We start from the raw sequence: 19,460 nt of genomic DNA, 5'->3' as shown, positions 1-19,460 counted from the left end.
AGTCAGCCTAACTAAGGGCTGGTACAGGACAAGCCTGAGCCGGCCTAACTATAAGCTTTATCAAAGAGGAAAGTCTTAAGTCTAGTCTTAAATGTGGAGACGGTGTCTGCCTCCCGGACCGTAACAGGAAGATGATTCCACAGGAGAGGAGCCTGATAGCTGAAGGCTCTGGCTCCTGATCTACTTTTGGAGACTTTAGGGACCACGAGTAACCCTGCGTTCTCAGAGCGCAGTGTTCTGGTGGGATAATATGGCACTATGAGCTCTCTAAGATATGATGGAGCTTGACCATTTAGAGCTTTATAAGTTAACAGTAGGATTTTAAATTCAATTCTGGATTTTACAGGGAGCCAGTGCAGAGAAGCTAAAACAGGAGAGATATGATCGCGTTTATTAGTTCCTGTTAGTACACGTGCTGCTGCATTCTGAATTAGCTGGAGAGTTTTTAAGGACTTACTAGAGCTACCTGATAATAGAGAGTTACAATAATCCAGCCTTGAGGTAACAAAAGCGTGGACCAATTTTTCTGCATCTTCTAAATGTAGTGTAAGCTACACTTTGCAGCATGGATCTAATAAACTTGAGTGAAGACAGCAAGTTTGATGTATGCAGTTTGATGTATGCAGACTGTACGATGACAATGGCTACTAAATCGCATGCACAAAACATCATCAGCGTGTGTCAACCATCTACACTGCTGTAGTGATAAGAGAAAAATGAAACATGAATCAAGCCCTTGCTATAGTGGCATTTATGTGTGTTGAAATCTGAGGAAGAGGAGGAGGAGAATATGGACGAGGTTGTGGCTGGGGAAGAGAAGCCAACTTGGCATGCCAATTTTGCAACGAGAGCTCGAAGTGTATTTATCAGCATCGCCATCTACTAGCATTTAGCAGTGTCGTGCTGATCAGTGTGTCATTTCATGCTGCATTTCTATTGGTTGGTTAGTAGACGTACGTCATAACAGCAGTCACAGTGAAATGCCATCTACCCATCCATCCATTTTCATCTGCTTATCTGGGGCCAGGTTGTTCATCCTAAATTTCTGAATTTTATCCCAGGCTGTCTTTGATCACAAGACCCAAACAACGGCTATCCTTTACCCTCTCTTATTGTGCAACATAGGACCACCATTTAAGTGCCACAATCAAAGATACTGCCACATTTCATTCACGTTGGTCATCTTTCATGTGGGACAGCCCAAATTGCACAGTGTATACTGAGTTTAGAGACGTTACTGGTGAATTTTCAAATGTATTTTATTTTATTTATTTATTTTTTTGGCATTTTGAGCACCACAAGCAGAGTGCCATCTAGTTATATTATGTTTAAAAGATGGCAGAAATCTCTACAGCCGATATCTCCAGCACTCAGGAACTCACACCAAGACAATCTAGACTGATAAGTAGCCCGACAGGTAAGAGGAAAAAAATATTATTTTTGATTTTGGGCTGAACTGTCCCTTTAAGGTGTGTGTGCATCTGTAGGTAAGCTCTATGCAGTGGGAGGATACGATGGAGCATCTCGTCAGTGTCTCAGTACAGTGGAAGAGTACGACCCTGTCAGCGATCAGTGGTGCTACGTAGCTGACATGAGCACACGCCGCAGTGGAGCAGGTACACACACACACTATATTCTACTCTACATACATGATACACAAAGGGAGCAGTAAAACAATACAGCTTTGCTCTGACTATGGTTTTCCAAAAGAGGTATTCACGTGATCACATACTGGAGGTAAGTCACTTTTAATTAAATACAGTTTTTTAATATTACTTTTCTGTTACATTTGTTCAACTGTACCAGCTTCAGTGTATGTTTAATGGAGCAACTGCACCACCTGGTGGTCTGCAGCTGTATAAGAAATATTCCTAGAAAGAACACAACTATTAACATTTATCACAGTGCTCACCCTGACAACATGAAGAAAAGTTACACCATCCTGCTTGTAAAAACTAATAATAGTAATCATAACAATATATTTATCCAGTGTTTTGACTCACATATTAAAATCTAAATTCTGGCATTGTTTTTTTAATGTTTCTTTCCAGGGGTGGGTGTGTTGAACGGTCTGCTGTACGCAGCAGGAGGACATGACGGTCCTCTCGTGAGGAAGAGCGTCGAGGTGTACGACCCACAGAGCAACACGTGGCGACTGGTTTCTGACATGAACATGTGCCGACGAAACGCAGGTCAGATAACAATCACAGACACATATGGCAACCTTCAACCAGATGTTGCACATTGTTAGTTACTGTCAATGCTGTCCGTTTAAGAGACGTCAAATGATGCATGGTGGCCACCGCTGTTAATCTAACTCAGATGTCAGTTACTGCTTGAATTTTTAACCCGTGGATTCAAGACTTTTCCAACAGTTATTTATATGATCACTGGCAATTATCCAGTCAGCAACAATTATTTAGGATACAAAAGCTCATTGATTAAAGCAGATATATTTTTAAGTTTACGTTGAGGGCACAAGTATGTAAATAGCAGCTGACCTTGGTGTCTAGAGCGACAGCTCAAATTTAAAAAATACCAAACTCTAGACTTGATCGGCTGCACTGACAATTGACTTTAAGGCAAGGCATGTTTAATAATATAGCACATCATACACAGAGGCAATTTAAAGTGCTTTACATTAAAAAAGACAGAAAAACTGAATATAGAAAACAAAACGACTGAGAAGTTTTAAATGCATGAAATGAATACAAACAATAAATTATACAAAAACACAGTAAGAGACAGAGTTCACTTATTAGCAGGGATTAAAAGTAGAGGTGAATATAAAATTCTTGAGGCTCTTTTTTTTAAGTAGCCAGCACTGGGGAACATCAAGATCCTCTGAAAGTTTATTCCAGGTATGTATAACATTATATATGAATGCAGCTTCACCCTGTTTTGTTGTAATCATAGGAACACTGAGCAGGCTGTTCTCTGAAGACCTGAGAGGGTTCATAGTGTGAAAGCCAGTCAGAGATGTACTTTGGGCCAAAATCATTAAATGATTAAACGCTAGTAACAATATTTTGAATTTTTTACATGTTGCAGGGCTGCATGGACAGTGAAATAAATGCACAAATGTGCATAGCTAACGGTGCACCTGGTCAGTCCACCAGTAAGAGTGACCTATGTATGAGGTGAACTAGTACGCATGCCTCGTTTTGCACAGAGGAAAATTCCAACATGGACTAAAACGTTTGCTCTTTTTGCACTCTATGCACATTTGCACTTTGTTTCACACTCTGTGCAACCCTGCAACATGTATAATAGAGATTTTTAAGTCCAGGTATCTACCAGCGTACATTTATTTTACACTCAATCCTGAATTATCAAAATAATGAGTCGAAGTAGGAAGATGTTAAATGGGCAGAAAAGTGTATGAGAATTTGTTTAACGTGTGCATCTCTCTCCTCAAGGCGTCTGTGCCATCAACGGGCTGCTGTACGTGATCGGAGGAGACGACGGCTCCTGTAACCTCTCCTCTGTAGAGTTTTACAACCCGGCCACAGACAAGTGGAGCCTCATCCCCACAAACATGAGCAACGGACGCAGCTACGCAGGTTAGTTCGATCATCACACCACACACAACAGGCAACATTTCTACATCACAGAGAGAATATCATACATCTTACCTGTTCATGTAGCTTCCTCTCACTCACTCTTCTCACTCCTACAGGAGTCGCAGTGATTGACAAGCCGTTATGACCAGAGGCCTCCCACAGCATCAGCTCGGTGTCATCAGCCAGTTCCACAGAGACTCACACTGACGTCTGAATCAGTCCAAATGGATGGGACGCCCTCAATCCTCAGCTGACTTAATCAAGGAGGAAGAGGAGGAGGAGGAGGAGGACCTTTTTTGGCGCTAAACCACAAACTGATTTTGTTGCTTTGCCCATTTCTGTCACTGAGATCCTGACTTTTAAAGGACACTGTTGCACTGGATACGAAACAGTAGCCACAGGAGAGTCTGAGGCTTCTGAGAACTTTGTCTTGGTGAGTTTTACAAATGCCAAGCACATAAAGAGAGGCTGTATCAGCTGACGTAAGACTCAGACACTGATGTCGGAGGGACTTTGATGAGCCAAACGCAGCAACATTTAGATGCTCAGTGGGTCATGGCAGCGTTCATGTGATGGACTAAATCAAACCTGGAAAACTGAATACTTTAAATTACTGGCTTGCTGTTTTCTGGCCGACGTCAGTGTTAACAGTGTTGCTGCAGTTATGAGGACTTTGCAATATTGGCTTGTGATTGGCTGTTGCAGGAGCATTATCCAATTTCCTGGAAACCTGGGCATGCTGTGGGAGATTTTTTTTAAATCATGAAACATTTGCCAGAGTTCCTTGAATACAAATCAGCTTACGGCAACTATTTTTGAGACCGAAGTCGTTGGATTCCTGCGCCAACTGTTGAGTGGTTAGCAAAAAGCTGCCAGCTGCCAGAGTGCGTTTGCTCTGAACGTGGATGCCTGGATCTACAGAGCTGCGAGACAATTCGAAGAATGTAGAAAACATCTTATATGCAAATCATATTTAATATTTTTCAGATTGTTTTTAAAGAGGTGGAGAACCACTTGCTGTGGCTTTAGACCAGTTGATCTGATTGGACGCAGCAGGACTTGAGTCTGTTGTCGACACACTACTGATGCACTGATCGCTTGCACTGACTGATACAGAGCGGCAGGCTGTCTGTCTGACTCACCGATGCAGCGGGGCCGGACGTCTGCCCGTCTCTCTGACTGACCAACTGGATGACTGACCTGCTGTCTGTCTGTCTCATAGGAGCATTTGAACTCACCACTTTAAGGCCAATAATTTCATCAGAAATTGTAAAAAAAAAAAAAAAAAAAAAAAAAAAAAAAGTGCCAGTTACGCTGATCAGAATAATGCTGGAGTCACATGGTGTTTTTATCTCTTAGTAACAAACTGAAATGACGAATCATAACTGCCTGTTGTCTAAGGGAGCGTGTCAAAATGCACTGTAGAAACCCAATTGTAAAATTCTAATGTAAAAGATGCAGGTTTAAGATTTTCTATTTATTGTTTTGGGATATTTGATCACAGCATTTATTCACATCAAAGTGAGGTTCTCATTTAATTTTCTCTGCCTCGTTGTGTTAACACTCTGTGTTCCACTCACACTCATCCAGACGATGACAGTGGGTGTGTTTTAGATGTAGTTATTTAGCCGGTGCCATAGCTTTTGAAAGAGAAGAGATTTATAGGAGCTGCTTCATGAACCAAGTTCTCAGCTGGACTTTTCATTTCTGCCTGCAATCTTCCGGGAATCATGGACGGGGTCAACTGTCGTCTCAAAGCCCTCTGACAGAAAGTAAAATACTCAAAAAAAGACCATACTGTTGTTTTTGTATGTTAAGTCAGATTTACAGGTCATGTTTACGACATTAGCCCCGCCTCATTTAGACTGATGAATGTGTTTTTCATGTCATCCACCTCCAGCTCTTATGATCACAGTTTAAAATGTCTTGAAATTCACTCGACATGCTTCTGCTGATCACTGTGAATTTGAAGTTTACACACTCACAATTGTAGTTCTAACATTTTGGCATGTTTCATGATGAAGACAGGTTTTTATCTTGAAACATTATTTACTAAAAAGCTCCTTACTGTGTGCCCAGACACGTTCTCCAGATCCCACTACGAATTATTGACAGTTACTGTGCAGTAATGCAGATGAACAGTACTGATTGTTTGGTGCGTTCATGTGTCTGCAGGTGGGATGTGCATGTAATCGCAATTTAGGAAAAATCTAAAAACGAAAGTTAAGCATGGAGTGAGATTAGCAACCTTTATTTTACAAATTTGGAGGCAAAATTTAAAGTCAAGCACTGCAGCATCCATTCATTCACCATTTCCCACATTAGAGACACTTGAAAGTTAATTAAACTAATAACACATTCGAATAAAGAATCAGAATTAAGAATCATCGTCATTCATGATGATGATGATGATGATGATGCCCTGTATCAAAGGTGAAATGTGGTATTTATTTATCACACCATAAACACTACTTTTTTGTTCTCTTGTGGCAATTTTTGAGGCACTAAATGGAGCATTAATTCCACTCTGAGAATCTGACACTTAAACAAAATGGTGGATCGTACAAAAAAACAATCCAAACGCCAGAATAAATGTTGGTATCGTATGTTTATGCAAATCACAGATATGTTACAATTGTACGTTATTTTGTAGCAGATAATGTCGAAACTTTACATTTCTTTATGTGACAACAACGCTGTGTTGAAGGTGTGGATATTTTTAGGCACAAAAACACTTCGTAATGCTTAGTAAAAGATCATGTTCTGGCTTAAAATCCCCAGTTTTGTTGCACTATCCTGTCCCAGAAAATGCAGCAATGGCTCAGGTACCAAAAAACGAAACGCTTTTTGAGGTTCTATCCCAGGTGGAAACACAGCGACTGGTCACCAGAAAACACCCACGTATGGTAGCAAATAAAAAGCTTGAAACATAGCAACGATTCACAAAAGACAACCACTTTTGTTGGTCTGGAACAGAGGTCTGCAGCTTGGCACATGTCCCACCTCTCACGTCTTGCCATCTTGCTAACCCTGACCTCTTAACTCTAACCCCTGACACATCTCCATCTCTGTCTAGGTGTCACACCGTCCTCCATCCCCTCCATCTCCCAAAGAAAGAGTCAGCTTATACACGTAGATATGATACGTATGAAACATACAAATGTAACGTATCCATCATTTGCAGAAACATAGTATACCAACATTTTCCTCTCATGACTGAGCTGAAATAAGTAGAGTGATTTCAAGCATAGCCGAGCACGTTAAAGCTTTCTGTCAGCACCTGAAGCCACCAGAGTGAAAACATTTTTCTATATATATAGTTTCTTTACTGCACCCCTGCTCCCTAAAATAAAAAGCACTCATACTTCACTATTCAAGTCTGAATCAGTTGATCAAATGGAAGTCAGCAGCTGCCTGGGCTGCAGGAAAAATACATTTTCAGTCTAAAAGCACTGTTTTACTGTAGACTATAATCAACAGGAAGTCATGACTATATGCAATCTGATATAGACTGGATAAACATGCAAACAAACACCAGTATGGCTGAAGTTCATAGTTCATTCTTGACAGAAAGAAACACAAGTTGACAAAACAATTTCACTTCAGAGTCCATTTAGTGGCTGTTCTGGAGCTTTTCACCATCACACGACCTTCATTAGAAGATAGATGCTCAGGCTCAGGCTCAGTGATCCAGAGCACCTTCGTAGGATTTCTCTTCCAGGTTGACTTTAAATCTAACCTCAGTCGGCAAAGACTCAGTTGAAAGCTCCAGAGCAGCTACTAAATGGACCTCAGAGTAGATTATTTTTGGGTCGAGGAGTATGGTGTGGAAGTTTTCAGATGAATAATGTTCTTACTAAGTGCAGATGTTATATTTTTTAATATAAACTGTGGATGTTGTGAACTAAACAGCTGATATTGTGAGTTCATTAACTGTTGTGTGTTTGAGAGACGGTGCGGTTTGTGACGGTTGAACTTTTATACATTAATAGTTGAAGCTTGTGCACTGAACTTACAGGTGATCTGTAAACCTTCAAACTTGAAATGATTTGAATTAACAACAGATACTAAGCAGGCTTACTTTGCAAAAAAGAAGAAAAAAATCAAAACTGACTTCTGTGCTTCTTTTGTCTGAAATTGTAAAATGATGCATTTTTTGTCACTCGAAAGTTTCCTTTGTGTTGAACATGAACACAGGGAGTTTCCCTTTAGAGCACATTGGAGCTGATGGACATTGTTCAGTCAGTGTGGAGTGAGCAGGCGATGGTTTACTTTGAAGAGTCTGCAGATTATAATTCAAGTGAAGAAGATGTTGCTTTGATGGAAAATGTCCATTAACAATAGAGTTTGGTTACATACAATAACACCTGAGCTGAAGTAAAAGTACAGCTGATGTGTCAAGCTAACGACAGCACAAAATACAATAAAATATATATTTTAAGGACAGTGGGAAAACTTCATTTCTAGGTCTCTTACTCTTACCCGTACACCCAAACATACCCTATAATATAAGTAATATTGAATTTTATTATTGTGAAATATAATTATGAATACCTTCAGGTGATGCTCAGTATTTGGTAAGAAAGTCATAAGAAAATACTTCCTTCTTCACTAAGAAGCTGAAAATTCATCACACTTTACTCAGCAGCGCTCAAGACAGTTTCTTAAAACCACTAATGTTTTATGTTTTAGTTAACACTAAAACTGTGTTTATTTTATAGCTGGTCTTGTAATGACTGCGCCCATGTTCTTAAATGTAATAATTCATATTTCCTATGTCACATTATAGGTTTAAAAATACATTTTTAATGTTTTTCTAAGAGATTTAACGGGCTGTTAAAGGGTAACTTTGGTATTTTTCTACCTGGACCCTGTCTTTCTGTAACTAATATGAACAGTCATGTTTGAAATTGGTACAGTACCGAGAGAAAACGCCACAGCCGACAGCAAGAAACAAGCTGCAATGTAAAATGAATTTGAGTGTAAACTGACAATAAAGTTATATTTCAGTCATGGTAATCATAAGTGCTTTATTGTAGACAACTGGACTTGCTTGAGTTTCTTGAAGATGTTTCAACTCTCATCCAAGAGGCACACATGAGCTTTGAGTTTCAGAGTTTGAGTTCAGACCTTAATGACTGAAACTCAGAGTTCCCTTGTGACCTCAACGACTCTGTAAGGGTTCACATGCACACACAAGTTGAGAGGTTGTGACTCTACACCAGTCCGTTGGAGCTGAAGAAGCCTCTTGGATGAGAGGGGAAACGTCTTCAAGAAACTCAAGCAAGTCCAGTTGCCTATGATATAGCACTTAAAACTGTCCGTTTACATCCACCAAAGATGGTTTGTTTTGCCACTGACAGGCTCAGATTGTTATTCTAAGTGTCTGACAACATTATGTAAAGGATCCCTACAGAGATAGGCTTTTTGTGAAAGATTAAAATCTTTTTTGTTTAACCAGAAACAGCCACAAAATCGCCATTGCCAAACCCACCAGACTCCAGTTAAATAAACAACAATTTTATTATTGGAAAACACACTTTATTCAAAGTAAACAGAAACAAAATAAAACTCACAAATACCACGTTTGCTCATCTTTCCACTGTTGCAAGAATCACAAACTCTGGTTTGAATCAACCCTGAACTCACCCAGTTAGATGTGTAAATGTGCGGACTCTATACATTCTAAAATTGCTGTTTATTTAAATGGAGTCTGGTGGGTTCTGCGATGGCAAATTTGGGGCTGTTTCTGGTTGAATGAAAAACTCTATCTCTGTAGGGATCCTTTACATAATGTTGTCAGAAACTTAGACTAACAATCTGAGCCTGTCAGTGTCAAATCAAACACTGTTAGTGGACATACACTGACGGTGCGCATTTGCCCCATGTGGTCACACTGCAGCCTGTTTCACGCTGGCTGTAGCTCTCTCTTTCAGCACTGGACCAATTAAAATACGTTGTTCCCAGTAGTCACGTAGACACAAAACCATGTGAAAATAGGGTCCAGGTTCAAAAATACAGAAGTACCCTTTAATATTGCTCCGCTCTGGGCGTGGTCTTCACTGTGCGATTCCATTGTTGGAGTTCTGTGGAGTTCAGCAGCAGCAGCAGGTGAGTGTCTAGCTGTGACAGTGTCAACTTTGAACTTTTAATTGACTTTAAACACATCTCGAGACCGGCGTCTTCACCTTTGTGTCATTTGTGGGACTGTTTTGTTTCAGTAGTTTGTTGCTAATGACATAAGTCTCATTTCTCAGGTGTTCAAATCACCTTTAAAAACTTTTAGGCGCACATTAATAGAATCAATTGTAATTTAATACAGCTAATAGCCCTGCCATAAATTCTATGCTTAAGAGATTTATTAGGTTTTGGTGACAATGTCAAAAATGTTTAAATTAGATTATATGTTATATGTTTATTATTTAGATTATGGTTAAAGATGGTATTGTACTGGACTATATTATATTTAGAGATATTTCTAAATGTATTGTCCTTATCATTTACCTACATGAGAGGGCGGAATATTCTACATACAAATGTGCAATTATATAATGACTAACAGATGTGTTAGACCCATTCATTAAATGTCTGATCTGTTGATGCTCTTCATCTTTTTACTATTTTTAACTAAGGAACAATCAGGACCTAAAATGGACTGCAGCTTTAAGTGTTACTATTAACATGTACTTTTAAAACCATGACGTGTAAATGTGAAAAGCGCTTGACCAGTCATGATATGTACAGTAATAAACTTAATTTGGATATGCCTTCTTTATATGGATGTATGAGAAGTACTATAAATACAATTTAATTTAATAAAGCTAATCAATCAGTGAAGACAGGCGTTACTCTACAGCTTGTACTGCCGTTGTCCACGAGAGGGCGGTGTGCTATGCTACACTTAAATACAGTAACGGAGTGAATAACATCAGGGAAAAACCTAACCTGGAGTCCTCTGAAAAAACCCTTGCAATGTATAACAAACAGCCAAAAACACACAGTGGCTAAAAGTTAAATAGAAATTTTAATGTCCTTTTTAGTAAAGTTTACAAGTATTTGTTAAATCATACCATGAACATACTGTAAGAGCCAAAATATATATTTTGCTTATGTTTATGTTTATTTGTATGTATGCACAGGTATGTCACATTCGGTGGTTGACACATGGGTGTGGTTTAAGTTATTTAACCGGGCATTTAAATGCCTGGCGGGAATGGAGACAATAGGGTTGAGTGAGCTCTGATATTTTCTGTTGACCGTCACGTCGGATCACTGTATTGTAAGTCTTTATTTCGTTTGCTAAATAAAACCAATAAAACTGTCAAGTGGACTGATTCAATGACGGAGCGAGTCACAGATGTGAGCCCACTTAAGCCTCTCAGCGGCCTTTTTATTGATAGCAGTCGCTACACGTACTATACTATGACTTTTTTCATGATTTTTTTACGACATACTATACTATGACTTTTTTCATGACTTTAGATGACATTCTATACTATGACTTTTTTCATGATTTTAGACAACATAGTGTACTGTGACTTCTTTTCATAATTTTTCACGACATGCTTTACTATGACATTTTTATTATGATTTTAAACAACATACTATACTATGACGTTTTTTCATGATTTTTGATGACATACTATACCATAACTTTGTTTCATGGTTTAGGACAACATACTATACTATGACATTTTGTTTATGATTTTAGACGACATACTATACCATGACCTACTTGCCTGCCTTTGCTACCTCCTCCTCTGAATGGCGCAGGCTCAGGGGGATTATTTCGACCGGGTATTTTATTTATCTGTTTGCAAGTGTACATGTAGATTACTATAGTGTACTATTGTTGTAGGTTATGTGTTATCTATTTTGTGTATTAATAATGTATATATTGTGGGGATGATGATTACATCCCCCCATGTGCAGCTCTTTAAAAGCCTCAGCTATTGTGCCTCACACTTCCACTGCGTTTCATGGAGCCTTTCACTCTCTTCTCTGGACAGCTGCCTTTTAAATTCAATGGGCCTTGACGAGGATCGAACTCAGGACTTCCAACCAGTCCTCTAACAGCCTGAGCTAACAGGCCAGAGACACTTTGACTGTGTTCCTTACAACTTTTAATTTTCTCCTTCAGACATTGGCGTGCAAAACAGAGTGACTGTTCATCTGAGCATTGAACCCTGATCCTATAACCTTCATCTTCCTGAGCTAACCCTAAGACTCGACAAAAAAGCCTCACAGACAAAGGTGACAAAGAGCTCGGAGAGGACGGACACATCATGTGGAAGTCCAATACACAGAATACTATACTATGACTATTTTGGTTTAATTTATGACGACATTTTTATGACATGCTTCAGAGGACTTTGCACTATTAACAGTTTATTTGACTCAAGACAAGAGATGTGATGTGGCAAGCTTGTAAATTTTATTTTTCATGTGTAAATGTTTGTTACTGATTGTATTTTCTCATCCTTTTTGTTAATGAAGAAAAAACAGAAAAAAGCATTCACCAAGTAAGAAAACATTTATAGATACATACGCACATACAATATATTGATGTGATAAAACACAGTATCACATGAAGATGACCCGGAGGAAGCAAGAAACCTCTTGGGTCAAAGGAATTTACAGCAAATGTTAGTATCCAAGATGTGAGGAAGTATCTGTTGTGTGATGTCCTAACTTTGTGGAACACATCTGTAAGCAAAATGACTTTCTCCTTTAAATTTTAAAGATTTAAAGACACTATTGACTAAAAAATAATTTCACAGACTTGTAAAATACATCCTTTATCTCTTCTGTTGTTTTTGACCAAAAAAACTGATCATTTCTTAAACATTTCCAGAGGGAGCTGTGACCTGTGAGACATCTTTGACAGAAACTTCTGCTGTTAATTCCAGGTGTGTGAAACAACCATGCACGTCGGAGGAGTACGTGTGAGATGAAACATACTGTACACTGACAGAGACAGAATACATTTACAGTTTACAATGTGAATTTTACCACTCTGCTGCAGGCACAATGTTAAACAAAGTTGACTAAAAAAAAACCGAGGCGCCAAAACAAATCACCTTGTTAGACTGAAAAAAAACCCCAGTAAAAGCTAAAATAAAAGCCCTTCAGAGATTGACGATGGACTGTTTCCACTTTCTGAATGATGATAAAAACTGGAATGTTTTCAGATACGACACATCTGTCATTGGCTTTTCAATCCCTGTCCACCTTCAAAATTTATTCTCATTTTGGTTTTTCAGCAGCGCCAACATGAACATTATGCTGACAACGGTAGTAAAAACACACCATTTAAGCAGAGTGTATGATGATGTGGGTGTCAGGCTGAAAACAACTAGACTTTAAACAAAAAATAAAAAGTATTGTACCTCAAATATTCACGCACAAAGTCTATCCCACACATCAGTTACCCATGACCCGATACTGTGAAACCTCCACGCAAACCTTTATTATTGCTGCTTCTTCATGGCACAAATAATATAAACAATACATCATGTTATTCATACTATTATGTTCTCTTTTGCCATGCAAGCTCACTACAGTACTGCTTCTATATTAGCTTATATTACACAGAGCGACAAAAATAAATCAGGTTTGATTAGCCACACACAGTGCCAGACTAACTTCTACAGCTGGTTTTACAGTTCGTGAGTAGATACAAAAGGATTATTATTGTTGTCATGTTCACACAAAATAATGGTTATGATAGTAATAGCAATATTTATAATAATAAAAAAACACATTCTCAGGGCATCACAAATATTATGAACCAAAGGGGGCCAAACGTAATGTTTGAAATAATTTAAACATTTCTGACATTCATTCCTTCGGGTGTTTTTCTTTTTTTTTTATGTACAGTATATATTTATATTTGTATAGAAGTAGTGCTTCATTTTTAGAAATAACAAATGAAAAAAACACAAAAGGGCTGCATTCTGTGAATGCTGTGCAAATAACATCTTTTTACATCAACCCTACAAACGTTCCCATCCCCACAAACGCACCGCACCCTCCCTCTTATTCCTCACAAGCACTCACAAACACAGACTCATTCGAAACTTTGATTCCAAACCGTCGCATCTGCCGTCCACTGACAGACAAAAGACTGCAGTCAACTTTGATTCTGGCAGGTAAATGTACACCGGTTCAGCCAAGAAAAGCACTACTTTGTCTTATCGGCCTTAAACATCTCACAAGTAACGAGCCAAAGAGGTTCTGATAATAGAAACTCCACCTGCCATAACAGCCGGTCTTCTGACTCACTAGCTAAAGACAAAGTTCAGCCACAGTTGGAAATGTCTTCGTCCTGCATTTTAAATCACACTGTGACATCTTGACTCCTGTCTGATACAAGACAACATGGCCTCTACAAGGAAGAGAACTGAAGAGGACACATTTTCTCCTCCTCACCTGCCCTCATTTTACCTGCCAGCAGGACATTTAACTCCGACTGCAGAGTCAATCAAACAGAAACGCAGCAGAGGGTTGAAACCTCTTCCCTCCCTCAGCATTGTGGACATCAGACCCTCGGCACTGACTCACCAGTTGGGGAAAAAACGTCAGTGAACCACAGACAGAGCTGCGTCTTTGTGTTTATAATCAGTGCTGGCAGTGTTGGCACCTCATTGATACGATACAGCGACCCAGGACCATCAGAGATACATCAGTTACTCAGTCACATCAGCTGCACAGCACCTGCTGACTGATACTCAGGAAACTCTCTGCCAAACTGCCACTTCCTGTAGCCAACATGCTTTTGGTTTCAAAGAAACTGCAGCAGCGTGGACCAGATACTGGCTCCTCTCCTCGGCATTTATCACCCATAATCCCCCAGGACACCATGCAGCAAACTGAACGAGTGAATAGACAAGTGGGAAAATAACAAGAACAGACACCAAAAGTGTGCAGAATATTCGTGATGTCTGCGACAATATCCAAATCTGAATACAACTGTTTCCTACGAGCATCTTCAGTCTAATGCTGCCTTTAAGTGCTGTCAGAAATATCAAAATGATGAGCATTTTGGGACTTTAAAACTTAGATTTCTGAGTTCAACAGCTTAAAAGCAGCATTTTTTTCACCTTAGAGGCTCATGGGAAATGAAGTTCAGAGTTGCAAAGGAGAAACACCACTGTGCCGACCATGTGAACATCTCACTGACAAATATCTCCGAAATGTAAAACAAAACTGAAGAAAATGCTGAAAAATAGAAAATGAAAAAGAAAAAGTCTTCCACAAACAGCTCTGAGATCACACTGGGAGTTAATACAATTATTTTTTTCCTTGGAATACGACACATATTCTTTTTCATTCAAGAACATGAACAGCAGTGTCTCACAAACATGTATGTATACGCGTCTTTTTTTTTTTTTTTAACAATACACGCACAAACTTTAAACTCGTGAATGAATTTTAAAATCAGTCAGAGTGTGTGAAGCATCCAGGATGTTACATGACAGAATAAAATAACCGATCTCCTCACGCTGAGGAGGCCGCTGTAAGAAACTGTGACTCCCCGATGAGAGGCGAAAGAGGGACTTCTCACACAGTGCGACATCCCAAAGAAAGAAAGAGCGTCTTGAGTGAAGAGCGTCTAAAATGCCAGTCCTCGAGCTGTCCGATAAGATTCCTCAGCATGAAGGAAAAAAACACAAAGATCGACGAAAAGAAAAGTTCTGAAATTAAAAAGTCAGAATGTTTTTTTTTTCTCCCAAAGAAACAAAACATGAGAAGACGAGTGCAAAGTCTTGAGTCACGTTGGTGATGAAGACAAACAGTGATGGTGATGATGATGATGATGATGATAATGGTTCCTTTTTCTCCATGTTTCTAAACTGCGGCCATGTTTTAGATGAGATGCAGTCAGACGAGGCAGCGGAGGATCAGGTGTGGCTGACGAGAGTGATTTTGAGTTTAACTGGTGGTGCTGCTGCTGCATTCATGTCACGGGGAAATAGTTGTAAAAATGAACATCTAACATCACATTAGTTGTTAATTAAACTCAGAGGCTGGGAGTTTTGACAGAAGATCTCTAATATGAATTCTGTCGTCACATGTAGATAATCACAGTTATTAAACAAATAATGATTGAAGTGATTTTGTGATTAAAATACTTAAAATTTGCTTCAAGATTTTTCAGTGCATATTATTTACTTGTGGCCTTTTCAGAAAAAAAAAACTGTCAGGAACTGAAACAGCAGCTAAAAGTTATTTTAGCACATTCGTCTTTACTTTATCTCCACAAAGATATGATTGATTCTATTCTAAAAATGATTTTTAAGACAACTCGTATTGTTCCATTAAATCACTGCTTACTAACTGCATTTTATTTCTACTGGTCTGACAGAAATTCTTTTGTCGTAACACTGACAGTATCAACATTCAGTGTTTGGCTGCAGTCTTGGATCCACCAAACTTCCTTTGTTTACTGTCGTTAAAATGCAGGAAAATCCCTTTAAAAGATTCCTGGAAATGTTCATGCACCAGTGAAGGCCGTTATCTACAACAGTATTTACAGAGATTAAATGACGACATGTTGGACTGTAACTCTAATTTATTTTTCTCCGTGACCTGAACGCAGCACGCCATCTGGAGGTCATGAAGTCCGACTGAGAGCACTTCCTGGGAAGTCATGTGATGTGGTTACTGTACTCCCTCCCAGGTGTGATGACGTCCTGGGGACGTCCTGGGCAGCAGCAGCAGCAGTGATGATGTGTGCGGTGGCAGCTGGTGTCTGAGGGGGGCGGGCCTAGATGGATTTGGAGGAATCCTGTTTGCTGATGAGAACCTCCAGCAGGCGGAGTTTGGCCTTGATCCTCTTGTACTCCCTGTACTCCTCCAGCATCGGCACCCGGTCCTCCTTCTGAACATTTCTGCAGCAGAGGAAGGAAACAGTGATGTTTTTTGACACATACTTTTATTCCACAGCCCAGCACATACTGATGAGTCTCTATGGGGCTGTTTTACTGAACATTTATCAGCTCTCTCCAAACAGGACCACACAATATCTGAATAATGGCCCCAATCTGACAGAGGTCATTGTCATTTATCCTGTAAAGTGTCTCATAGTGGAAGACAACCAATGGAAGGACAAGTATTTGTCTCGCCTAGTACTACAGCATCCTCTGTGATGCTTCTGACCACAGTAATTGACATTCCCAATATACAATGTCTGTTTCTTGCCCCCCATCTTCATTTCATACGGCCTGTGACAGATGATATATAACTGGCTGGGGTTCAACATGTACTCTGACATGTTTCTGGCCACATTACAGCAGGAATCGAAGACACCATCGTTGTCTAATCTGTCACAGTGATTATCTCCAACAAGGATGTTATGGTGACTCATAAATAAAAATAAAGGCCAAATCTTAGAGCAGCTATATGTCTCCTCCTGAGACCGTGTCCTCATATGAGGACATCACATTTTGAGTTTACTTGACCTTATACATCATTCTGCTTAACTTAGACCTGTTGTCCTTGTTTGTGGACACTTTTGTGCCATCTAGTGGTAGAAAGAGCACAACACACTAATCCATGTAAAAACAAGATGGCAGCCGTCTCTGCCATCTTGTTTTTACAAGTCAGTCTGCAGCCAACGCCGACACAAACATGGACAAAATCTGATAGTTGCAACTTGCTAATTTATGATTAATAACGTTTGTAGTTTGATACACCCTACAAATTTTATGAAAGGTAACAAGCTAAGACACTGTTAATTACAAAGTACTCGTTTGAAGGAATTTATCATCAGCTAGTTAAAGGACATTAGGACTTTATTATCATTGACAATGTTTAATTTTTTATACTTATCAGGTCCTACTGATCCCAAATAGCTAGAAGAAATTATAAATGCAAACAAAAGGGTCTCAGGACGATATTATTAAATGCCAAAATTGTGGCACATATTTTAGTGGAACTTTGACTTCCAGCTCGTTTTAGACTGGGTTTAACATTGCCTATGGAAATACTACAGTCCTCTGGAAAGTTATTTACTGTGCTGACTGGTGTGTGTCTGTCCAGCCTTCCCTGGTTAGCACTACTGTATTTCAGCTTCCTTGGATAAAGAAGGGTTAAAACATGAACACGTAACAAGTCATCCTGCATGTCTATCCATCATTTAAATTTTTTCAGGAGATGAGTAACACTGAATTTTATCTGCAGACAGGATTTTGTTTGTGTGCATGTGAGCGACTGTCTTCCACCTACCTTCCATTATGCTGATAAAAATCTTCCTCAAACTCCCGGATGGTCTTCCTCAGCTTCTTCTTCTCTGCTCTGGCCTTCCACAGCTGTTCCAGCAGCTCTGGCCTGGAGGATGATGGGATACATGAGGATGTATTTACAGAGACTACAGTTAAAGGTAAATATCAGTAACAAGATGAAGTACACTGACTGAATCACTTTTGTTATATTTTTTCAACAGCAGTCATTTGGAACTTGACTCAGAGTCCAGAGAGAAAAGCCAGACAGGAAGTAAAAGGTCGCTCTGAGCAGGAACTGAGCTGGGGAGGCGTGAGAATCAGCCATCAGGATCATGTCCAGGTAAGAGACCTGATGTACCGTACTGAGCTGATGTGTGTGAGTGCGCTGTGAGCTCAGTGACACATTAACCAGATTACAGGCTCAGGAGATAAAATCTGTTTTCTGTCTGTGTCACATTATTCCTGCTGCTGCTGCTGTCTGCAACCTCAGCAGAGACGGAGATCATCAGAGCTTTTAGTGAAGAAGGACTAATAATTAATTAAGGTTAAAAATCCTGCTGCAAAACTGCCACAACTAGACTTACTGTGACTTTTGAAACTTTTTTTTTTATTTACATTTTTATGACACACTATACTATAATTGTTTTTTTAAAACACAGACTATACTATGACATTTATTAAAAAAAATTTATGACATACTATGAACTTTGAGAGTTTTTGAGACATTTTTTTTTAATTTAATTTTTTCCCCACATATGATCCTATTACATGTTTGACATAGTATACTATGACACTTGACATTTTTTAAGACATACTAAACTTTGACCTCTTTTTAAAATGTTTATTTATGACATACTATATTGTGAAAGTTTATGTTCACATTTTTAATGACATAATATTCAGACATTTTTTGCCAGGTTGGTTTTTTTTTTTTTTTTTGGACATATTATACCATGACATTTTTGACACTGTGACATACTGTACTATGAATTTGGCTTTTTGTGGGGACATACCATACAATGGCATTATTATTATTTAACTTTTTTTTGATTATTATTATTATTTTTTTTATAACACACTTAAGCAGGGGTTTTCAAAGTCTGAAAGACTGAATGTCATTTTACAGAGCCAGCGTATGACTGGACACATACGCAGAAAAAAATAAACAAAATATAGACAAGACAAAAAAATCTTTACATCTCATTTCCACATTACGCTGCCAGAAATCAACGTAATTCCTGACACATTAGCAAGTTGTCACTGGTTGCCATGCAACTAGTACGATTCTACAAGATGTTAGGCGAGGCTTGTTGGGAGGTGCAGTTTGATGCAGTAACACAGTAGTGAATTAAATGTAGACGACTGAAAGTGAAAGCATTGAAAAGGGCCGTGTGTGATTAAAATATAATATGTGCATTTAATGTAACGTTCAGGAGCTGCACAAAAAGTTTGAGAGGGTCTGCACTGAGAAACTCTGGTCTAAACGAAGGCAAACACAGGAAGTCTCCTCCTGGATCAGCTGTTAGAGCTGACTGCACAGAGAGCTGCTTCAGGGGCAATTTGCCAGAGCAACCTAGGAGGCTGTCTGTCCTCCTGCAACCTGCAAGTTAGTCTCCATGTTGTGATAAAGAACGTTATGTTACTGTCTCCTACAGAAAAACTTAAAAATTTA

General features: G+C 39.1%; 2 protein-coding genes across 6 annotated transcripts in view; one reads left to right on the top strand and one right to left on the bottom strand.

Annotated features, from left to right (window-relative positions):
* Positions 1-8,515, top strand: part of klhl3 (kelch-like family member 3) — a 30,369-nt gene extending 21,854 nt beyond the window's left edge. The window contains exons 12-15 of one of the 2 annotated variants that reach the window (XM_049585852.1): positions 1,488-1,616; positions 2,052-2,192; positions 3,420-3,563; positions 3,680-8,515. In XM_049585852.1, the coding sequence (XP_049441809.1) occupies positions 1,488-1,616; positions 2,052-2,192; positions 3,420-3,563; positions 3,680-3,708 (443 nt within the window). In that variant the 3' untranslated portion in view covers positions 3,709-8,515. Of the gene's footprint in view, positions 1-1,469; positions 1,617-2,051; positions 2,193-3,419; positions 3,564-3,679 lie in introns of both variants that reach the window. The other variant, XM_049585851.1, reaches the window with a different exon arrangement.
* Positions 8,516-11,975: 3,460 nt separating this feature from the next.
* The window catches only part of fam13b (family with sequence similarity 13 member B), a 125,845-nt gene continuing 118,360 nt past the window's right edge, over positions 11,976-19,460 (bottom strand). For all 4 annotated transcript variants that reach the window (XM_049585847.1, XM_049585846.1, XM_049585848.1 and 1 more), the window contains 2 exons: positions 17,793-17,894; positions 11,976-16,456 (listed from right to left, as the gene is read on the bottom strand). In XM_049585847.1, the coding sequence (XP_049441804.1) occupies positions 16,333-16,456; positions 17,793-17,894 (226 nt within the window). In that variant the 3' untranslated portion in view covers positions 11,976-16,332. The remainder of the gene's footprint in view (positions 16,457-17,792; positions 17,895-19,460) is intronic.

Source organism: Epinephelus fuscoguttatus, linkage group LG9, assembly GCF_011397635.1.
Source record: "Epinephelus fuscoguttatus linkage group LG9, E.fuscoguttatus.final_Chr_v1".
Classification (NCBI taxonomy): domain Eukaryota; kingdom Metazoa; phylum Chordata; class Actinopteri; order Perciformes; family Serranidae; genus Epinephelus; species Epinephelus fuscoguttatus.
This window is presented reverse-complemented; position numbering and strand designations above follow the sequence as displayed.